The sequence below is a fragment of the Montipora foliosa genome, chromosome 14, assembly GCF_036669935.1.
Source record: "Montipora foliosa isolate CH-2021 chromosome 14, ASM3666993v2, whole genome shotgun sequence".
In the NCBI taxonomy this organism is placed as follows: Eukaryota; Metazoa; Cnidaria; class Anthozoa; order Scleractinia; family Acroporidae; genus Montipora; species Montipora foliosa.
The window spans coordinates 18,811,377-18,821,359 of record NC_090882.1 but is presented as its reverse complement, the minus strand read 5'-3'; the positions used below and the strand labels follow the sequence as shown (position 1 = coordinate 18,821,359).

Sequence of the window (9,983 nt, the reverse complement as noted above, 5' to 3'; positions counted from 1 at the left end):
GAATAAAACGTTTTGTTCCAAGAATTTCCATATCATTTAAATGTGAATGCTTCATTGTCATGCAAATTGAACACACAAAGAATCTTAACCCCGAGAGATTTGAATTGGGTACAACATTGAGTTAGCCGAATTGGTCTATTTAATGTGTCGTTCTAATCACAAGCAAGCGATCGTTCCTTGGCTAGCAATGGAACCCAAGCAATTGAAATGATCATTTAATTCACACATAAGCATGCTTTTCCCATTTTGTTTGATCGAACCTCGCTTTTGAGTGGTGTTGAAAATATAGAGCAAATCTTTATCTACACTTGTAAATACCTCACACTCAGTGGATATTTTAAATTATGTTAATTATTCGATCCCTGTTTCAGTTGCTGATGATTGGCTGTCGAGTGTGTGAAAATCGAACGTTTGCGATTAATTCGAACACAGAGATTCTAACGGATTGAGTTTCAATCAGCAATCGCTCATTTTACTGTGACGCAAACCCCAGTGGCATGGAGGAAAATTTCATAGTCGTTAATCCATACCATCGCCGCTGTCCTTATCGATCGCAATTTTATGCAACTTCGCCACATTAGCGTTATCTGACCTCCAGACAAGTATCTTGATATCGAGAAAGCTGTCGCCTGTACATACCCGTGTGGAGTTTCCGCAAATCTGTGACATTTATGCCACTCAATATGTGGCCACGATTGTCCGACTGGGACTAGTATCATGCTTCCATTTCATTCCTTTCGACAGATCTATTTTAATCCAAGCTCAGCTCATTGTTTATTTAGACATTGTATTCGAGAAGTAAAGGAGTGAAACGTCAAGGAAAGGAAAACAGATTGGGTAAGCGACGCCTTTTGTCCTAGGCTGGGAACTGTTTGGAAACAATAGGTTATCTTTGTGGTGTAATCAGTATCTTGACAGACAGTAATTGTGCAAGTGATTGGCGTGTACATTGCCTTTCGGGGTGAAATGTGTCGTCGGCCGGCTAGGAAACACTTGCAGAATCAAAGCACCTAAACAGAGAATCAAGAATTTTTCATTGTCAGCTGCGTAAGCATTGAACTTATTTGCTTTCTTCGGATTTCCGTCATGTAGGTGGTAGTGTCGGGGAGGGTCAAACACTGATTGAAATCACAACAGTTCAAGTTTGTCTGGCTCAGACATTGATTGCATGCATCGCTCTTAACGCGACCGAACCTTTTTACCTATTTTATTGGCCAGCGCACAGGTGAAAGCTTATTCAGTCTCCATGTGACTGCTAAGCATGTCCTTTATTTGACTGAGAATTTCATCAGGACATTTTTCAAATTTGTATCTGAAAGCTATCTTCTTAAGAGGCAGAGTCATCTCAAATGATTGATGACCAAGATGCCACGAACATCACCTAGCTTACACGTTGCTCAAAGTCCAAGTTATCGTATTCACTTCGCCAGTATTGGCTCGATGTTTGGCCTCTTCCTTTTGCCTTATTTCGTGTCGGTATCTACACGTCAGGGAGGTTTGATTCATCGGCATTCTGTGACCTCTGAGTTAATGATGAGACTGAGCGTGGGTTAAGATGATTTATTGCTTGGTCGCCATCGAGCTATCATTGAGTTACATCTATAATATGGTTGTTTACTAAGTTGGACTTTTTATCATCTTAATGTTAATGACCGCTTGGCGAAAAACCCGTTTTCAAAATTATGTAAAGGCGGAACTACGCCGATTTACTTCACAAATAAATGAGAATTCCATTGTTTTTCTTCAGTCGCCGGCGACACAAGATTGATTTCATTGGCGTTTTGGGAATGGAATATATATTTGCGCTTAACAATTCAAGCGGTCTTAGATTACTTCTTCTGAGAATGTTCATGCCGACATCAAGCTTGCGTTAATGGCCGAAATGTCACGATGGTAACCGGTCGGGTCACCCACAAGTTAACTCGCTTACAGGTTAACTCGCCTACACCGAAGTTAACTCGCCTACACGTTTGAAGTTAATTCGCCTACACATTCGAAGTTACTGTTGATGTTATAAGATAAAGCAAAAACAAGAAGTTTACTCGACAACTATCAGGCAGAAAAACGAACCATCGATCGGATATCCGATTTGAGTTTTCGTATGTCGGCGGCATTTAATTTCACATCATTCTTTACCAGTTCACTCTTGACTGCGCGGCCGGATCAGGACATTTTGATTTTTGAACCTTACTCTAAATGAAGGGGTGAGGAAGCGGGGGGAGGGGGGGGGGGGGTGGGGGGGTTATTAATGGCATATTACAGTATCTGCCCACAAGATATGATATTATCAGTGTTGTTAACAATGATACTGGGGTACAATAATCAGCTGTGGTAATTCTGATGTTCGAGATATTGTGACAAGAAGCATCAACTGCACCCCTGCAGCAGTTTGTTGAATATGTAGCTGATATTTGGATCTATGGGAAATCCTGGCCTCCATTATCCTGGAGTATCTTCATGATGGCAGTCCGGACGAACAATGATATTGAGGGTTGGCATCACGCTTTAAATCGTCGAGCAGCAGGAAGGTGGCAGATGCCATTTTATCTATTGATTGAATTATTACACAGAGAGGCCAAGATCTCTGCCCTTCAGATCAGGCTGGTATCTGAAAAGAACCTCAAAAGAATTCAGCGAAAGAACTACAGATCCTTACAAAGTAAAATTTTTGACCTCTGGGAGAATTACCTAGAGAACCGCACTTTAGCTCAACAGCTTTTGAGGGCATGCAGGCATTTAAATGGGCCAGTTCGTAGCAAATAGTCTTTTTCTATCATTTAACTGTTTAAAATGAAGTGTTTTTCTAGTTTCATAGAAGTTTACAAATGTAGGTTATTCAAGTTCCTAAATTCTTGGCACCTTACAATGTTACTTAGCTAGGGTCGGAAGTTAGGTTACACTTTGAATGTGTAGGCGAGTTAACTTCATGTGTAGGCGAATTAACTTCGAACGTGTAGGCGAGTTAACTTCGGTGTAGGCGAGTTAACCTGTGGGCGAGTTAACTTGTGACCGTAATCCGTCACGATGGCTGGCAATATTGCGTTCCAGAAAATTCAAAGTGCGTTGAATTTGAAGTCATCATTCCCGAAAGCCCTGCAAATATTGCTAGTATAAATTTCATTGAATATACTTTAAAGATTGTAAAGTTGCAAACGTCCCAGCATGCCAGGTGATGTTAACATTAAATCGTGACCGTTTCTAGATGAGTATTGAGGGTGCATGAATCACACATTCCTGTCCCCTTCTGATGAAAGCCAACTATTGAATAGCTTTTGCTAAATGAGAGGTTCATTACAGGGCCATTGAACGCATACGATCTCGCCATTCAAACACATGGATGAATGAGTAAAGTGTCTCCTTTTTCCCGTTTTGATAGAGTTAACTCTAAGAAGAGCCGCGGATATCAGTTGGGTTTGTTCACAATCTGAAAGCCGATTCTTGAAGAATGCTGCCAATCAGAGCGGTCTCCTTGGAATTTGTTTTATTCCTTTTTGTGATTGTTCATTCTGAAGGTATGTTTGTTTGCGTGGGATTCATGAAACTGTCTCTGATATAAATAGAAACTGCTTCACTAGACTACATCGGTTCCAAATTAATTGTTCGCTTTTGAGCGCTAAACGTAAACAAGATAAGCTCAGCATAGTATTTCCACTGAAGTAAAGGCCAGCCCATTGGGACCACATTTTATCCAAACCTTGTATTTTGCAAAGAATTTAACCTCGGATTTGGAGGACATAAACATGAAATCGGAAACACTTGTCACAAAGACGACATCACAGAACTGCCTTAAATTAGTGTTTGAAGGGGACACATCTCAAAAATCTTATGTAAGGCTCAGGTTTCTTTTAAGATACTCCAGCGCTACTTCAGAACGACATAGCAATCAAGAAAAGACAAAGATCGAGATTTATGAAGTCATGACTGTGTAATAAGGCTCAAAGATTGCAGATTTTTTTGTAGACTGTTCACAGTCCCCTATTTTTCCGTTTGATCGTCGGGATCGAGCATAAACTTCGAGCATAAACTTTCACAATATTGGTTTTAAAAAGCGAGCGCGAACTGGGGAGAGCGATATAACTACTGAGTGGGTGGAAGGAGTGGAGGGGTTTTGGCAAAACCCCTCCACTCCCCCCACCCACTCAGTAGTTATATCGCTCTCCCCAGTTCGCGCTCGCTTTTTAAAACCAATATTGTGAAAGTTTATGCTCGAAGTTTATGCTCGATCCCGACGATCAAACGGAAAAATAGGGGACTGTGAACAGTCTAATTTGTTTGTTAAAATGAAATTAACCTTTCTTAAAGCGTACTTAACTGAAGATGACTGATAACGCCACTTCATAAAAGACAATTGTGTAAGACTGCGATGTGAAGACGTAGAAGCTCTTCTAGCAAAAAAAAGTCAATCTTGTGATAAGATCACAAGAGTATGAACCAGAGATTGTAGTTTGTAGGTTCTTGGAATCTAATTAACACTGTTGGAGTTCTGGAGAGGCGTCGAGGGTAAATTGATGACATTGTTTCATGATGCTTAAAGACAATATACCAAACACATTGTTTAGAGAAAACGCAAGAAAGAACCGCTGACTTCTCTTACAACTGCGTACTTTCCGCATACAAATCTATACATCTTGAACGCGCACTCACTTACTGTTGACAAAATAGGGCTAAAAAAAACTTAAAGTATACTAATTTGTTCAGCGACTTTTCATCTGTTACTTCTTTCCAAAGGATTCTTTGTCAGTTTCCAAACTTCTTTGTCCGACAATATTCAAGAAGCTTAAGAATTATATGTTTCGTTAGTTTTTTCAAAGTGATTAACACAGTCATGGTTTGTCCCATGCTGCGAACTAAGAAAGACCAAAACTCAAGATTATACCATATCTTTCGATGGTTTTCGGAAAGAATATCCACTGATAGAGCGGTAATTCAAGTTAAATCGTCCAAAGGTGTAAGGATCTCTGGGTACTAAGGTCTAATTAACATTTTACCAAACGCCGAAAGCAATGGTGCAAACCACGATGACAAATTGTCGACTCCTGAGGCTCGACTAGCTTTTTTTTTTTAACACGTGAGGCGATTTGATACCACGGACTGGGTATCATTGGGCGGGGAATAATAGCGATTTATCATATGACCCGTGCGGCACCGCGCGCGCTTTCATTGCAAAACTATTGAGAAAATCCCCGTATGAGGGCCGTACGCGATGGCGCGAGCAGGGCCGGTTGCAATTGCTATATAAATCCCGACTTTTCGGTCAAAATAAGCGAGGTCAGTAAACATTCCGAATTTTGTTACCCGGAAAAAAAAGGGAAAAGCGCGGTGGCCATATGATAAAATGCTTATTGACTGAGTTAGGTCGGGCCGGACGGTAAAATATTTGGCCCTCGCTCATGGCGCACGGACCTCGCTGCGCTCGGTACGTACGCCATGACCTCGGGCCAAATATTTTCCCGTCCGGCCCTCCCACTCAGTCAATAAGTACATATTAAGTCAGGAGCCCATTTAAGCCTATTTCCCATCATGACCAGCCTTGCATATTCATTGGGATTAACTTTTTTACCACAATTGCTTGTAATCTCGCAATCTGATTAGCTAATTTTCCGTTGTCGATAAGAGTCTAGACAACGCTGTACGCGGCATGCTCGCGTCAATTTGTCACGCAAGGTAATAGCCAATCAGGAACACTCATTTCAACGCTGAACCACTTTCGATTTGTCAAATTTCTTAACAGTTGGCCGTCCACCGAAATTTAGGAATCCTTCGAATCGTTCCTCTGAATACACTCAAGGTTCACCCGTGAGACTCAGATGTCACGCAAATGGGGAGGCTCCTTTGAATATCACATGGCTGAAGGACGGAAGTATACTGAGCAGAGCGGATGAAAAGCTACTGAAATCCAAAGGCAGAGTGTTAAATTTCCACAAGTTGTCTTCTTCCCAGGCTGGGTCATACATGTGTAAAGTGACCAATGCATTTGGCACCATTGTTAAAACCTTCGATATCAAAGTTGTTGGTGAGTTGTCTTGTTAGTTATCATACACAGGCTTGCAGTGTCAAGCCAGCAGGTTGTACGTTATATAATTTGGGTTGAACTTCAATCAACAACGGCGCCGTAGTCCAAATGATGTCACACTCTTTTGCATTGTACGTGGTTTCGCGAAACTCTTTGTATAAAGCCCTCAATAAATTTTAAATGAACAATCTGAATGATTATTATTTATCCCAGTGAACAATCTTAGTAGTTGAAGAGACTTTTTTTTGCATGGTGACTCGGGGATACTCCGGTGAAATCCGAGACCTCTATGCAATAAACAAATCTCTTCTAGTCATTCCCCATCTAACATCTCTTTCAGTACAGTCTTAGTAGTTGTTACCAATGAACATACAGGGATGAGGTTACACTGTGTAAATGACAGTCACCCTTTTCTATCAAGTGGACAATCCGAAAGCAGAAGTATTCTTCAAAAGTGATGCAAAATCATTTCTGTCGATTAACGGTTAGCTTGTTGCCCGAGTTTCAACTTCTTGAGCGACGGCAAAAGCGTACATCTAGAAGAAAAAGGCAAACGGTACCGGGGACTTAACAACTAGTTTTCTCTTGGGAGCCTTCAAAGCCAATGCATGCACAAACAAGTCACGGCAACAATCACATCTGTTTTTTCCCTGAATCTTCTTTATTCCAGGGGTAGCTCGACCAGCGGAACATGCGCCTAGAATTTTAAAGAAAGGCCTGAAGAATGAAACAGCTCGACCAGGAGATGACGCCACGTTCGTTTGCTCAGCCATCAGTAGAGGCTATCCAAAGTTTCATTTTCTAAAATGGAAGGCGCCCGAAAACGTTTCAAATGGCTCGGATCCTTTTGATTTTGTTGACTTTAGGAAATCAAAATTTCGAGAAATTCGCGAGGTAGCTAAGCCCCACGTGAGAAGTCGACGGATCTACACGCACCGGCTTGTTATCTACAATGTTACATCAGCAGACGAAGCCAAGTACACATGCGTGGTAGGGAACTCTGCCGGATGGGTGAACAAACATGCATTTCTTACCGTAGATAGAAAAGGTATGTTTTTTCTGTTTACGATGACATACATGTTTATTCAAACTCATAATAACTATACATGAATTGAATTGAATTTGAAAGGGAGAGTCTAGAGGTTAACCCTATGAATAAAACTCTCCTAAAAACAACAGACAAACAATAAAAATTACAACTTTAAAAAGGATTTGAGTTTACATTTAAAAAGTTCAAGGGAACCGGCTTCAACAACATTACTAGGTAAATTGTTCCAGTAACTAATTACATTGTTAAAAAAAGAATATTTAAAAGAGTTGATTCTAGATAATTTACAATAAAGCTTATACGAGTGATTTGCCCTAGTGGATTTGACTTTTGCGAATTGAAAGAATTCCTCAAAATCCAAGTGTGATAAGCCAAACACGATCTTATAACATTCAACAAGAGAGGAATATGTTCTACGACTGGACAAAGATGGCCAATGTAACGAGTCACAACGCTCTTCATAAGACATATCACCTCTTTTTTGCCTAAGAGCTAATCTTGACGCGCGTCTTTGCACGCTCTCTATTGCATGGATATCTTTGACAAGATATGGGTTCCAGACTGGAGCAGCATACTCTAGAAGTGGTCTGACCAATGTTTTGTAAAGCAACGAAAAAGTTGTTGTATTAGCTGTTCCAACAGACCGTCTTATTAGCCCTAGGACTTGGTTCGCCTTATTCGCCATAGTACTAACATGTTCACTCCAAGTAAGATCTTTTGATATAATAATTCCAAGATCTTTAAAGCTCTTGACATCTTTTAAGGCCGTACCTAGTTTATAATTCGTAGTCGATTTGTCACGAGAATGCGTTATTCGCATTGCTTCACACTTATCCTCATTGAAACGAAGTTGCCATTTTTTCGCCCATTTACCAAGATTATTCAAATCAGTTTGAAGGTATTGTTCATCGAGACTAGGGTTGCGAAGCTCTCTGTAAATCTTTGTGTCATCCGCAAATAATTTAATTTTGAAGAGACACTATCAACGATATCATTTATATATGATAGGAATAAAATTGGACCAAGAATAGTTCCCTGTGGGGTACCAGGTATCACAGGTGCCCAATCAGAAAAAGTCCCTGTTACAACAACTCGTTGCTTTCTGCACGTGAGGAAATGCCTCAACCAGTTAAGAAGTTTGCTCTCAATACCGAGGCTATATAACTTTATGAGTAGACGCTCATGAGGAACACTATCAAAAGCCTTTGCGAGATCAAGAAATACAACATCTGTTGCTACAGATGAATTCCTAGATCTGGCGAAGTCATGAAAAGTAGAGAGTAATTGGGTCACAGTAGACCTACCCTGCAAAAAACCAAATTGGTTTTTATTTATCACGTTATGGTCTTGCCAAAATGACGTTAACCTATCGCGTACAATTTTTTCGCTGATTTTGCATATCATGGATGTAAGCGAAATTGGACGATAATTCTCCCTCAAGTGCTTAGAACCTTTCTTATGAAGTGGGACAATGTCAGCTGATCTCCAATCTTCGGGCAAATGGCCCAGCAGGAAAGATTTGTTAACCAGAAATGAGATCGAGGGCGCCAATTCGAACGCACATGATTTTAAAATTACTGGTGAAATTCTGTCTGGACCCGGGGACTTGTTCGTTTTAAGAGACTTAAGATGCTTTAAAATTTCCTCAGTAGTACAGGAAATATAATTAAGTTTCTCACAAACTAAAGGCTCTAAAGAAGGCAAGTTGGTGAAGTCCTCAGAGGTAAAAACAGATGAAAAATAGGAATTAAAACTACTCGCAATACTCTCATCGTCAATCAGTTCTTTGTCACCAACCTTTAAAGATAACAGAGTGTTCGTACCGTTACGTTTGCTTTTAATATAATTCCAGAAAGGCTTGGAATTACCAGAGACTGCAATATCAGAGACCATATTGTTGATATACGTCCATCGAGCTAAGTTACATTCTCTTTTTACGACATTGTTCAGTTTTCTGTACTTCTCCCAGAGGGCTGGATTGCTGCTTTTTCGCGCTTTGTTATACAACAATTTCTTTTTTCTGCACAACCTAATGAGATCCTTTGTTATCCAAGGTGCATTACATGTAGTGGTAAGTTAGAGCCACGGTTTTCCAGTACCACTTTGCATTATTGTTCAAATTCGACCTGTATTCACAACAATGTATGCAAATAATCAGTTGCTATTGAAGAACATTGTCGATTGCGGCCTATCTTTTCTAGCCCTAACATTTTCACGCTATCATCTTTCAATTCTCAGCAGTTGCCATGATTGTGCCGGCTACGTCACCATTTGTCGACCTTAATAATCAGCGTTGATAATCTTCTAGAAGCATAATCTTCTAGAAGCATAAACAAACTTCTGAAAACACAAACTAGTGAGATTTCCCTCTAATTTTACGAGAACTCATTGCGATTACGTGTTTATAACATAAGGGCAAAATTTTCTTGTCATTGCCGAGGCACAACGAAAACCAGTTGGGCAAACGGATTAAAAAAGCACTTGTTCGCTCGCATTTTAGAGCAAAACAAACAAACAAACAAATCAACTTTTTCTTTATGTCCAAAAGAGTACAGATAATTGTTATTAAATTCCAGTTGACAATGAAAATTCGATTTTTGATTAAACCACCTTTTAAAAATACGCATCCACTTTAAGTAACGCATCCGTAAAAATAACAAACGGTTTAGTGCCCAACTGAGGAAAGAATTTGTAGAGTAACTTCTTCCACTAAGTATGAGCTATTACTGGCATTCTGTTTTGTCGTTGTCGTTCTCTTTCGCTCTCCTTTCGTTTCTGTTCCTGAGACATAGGTCCTCTAGGCATCATGTAACCTTATCAGAGCTTATAAAGATATCCTAAAAATTGCAATAGTAGGCCGTATTCTCAGTGTACCTAAAAAATGTGCTTAGAAAATGATTTTCGTTGCCTAGGTGCTAGAAC

General features: G+C 40.1%; 1 protein-coding gene across 2 annotated transcripts in view; it reads left to right on the top strand.

Annotated features, from left to right (window-relative positions):
- Positions 1–428: 428 nt before the first annotated feature.
- Positions 429–9,983, top strand: part of LOC137985235 (fibroblast growth factor receptor-like 1) — a 27,473-nt gene continuing 17,918 nt past the window's right edge. The window contains exons 1-4 of one of the 2 annotated variants that reach the window (XM_068832789.1): positions 429–837; positions 3,377–3,512; positions 5,732–6,013; positions 6,684–7,061. In XM_068832789.1, coding sequence (XP_068688890.1) covers positions 3,446–3,512; positions 5,732–6,013; positions 6,684–7,061 — 727 coding nt within the window. In that variant the 5' untranslated portion in view covers positions 429–837; positions 3,377–3,445. Of the gene's footprint in view, positions 1,048–3,376; positions 3,513–5,731; positions 6,014–6,683; positions 7,062–9,983 lie in introns of both variants that reach the window. The other variant, XM_068832788.1, reaches the window with a different exon arrangement.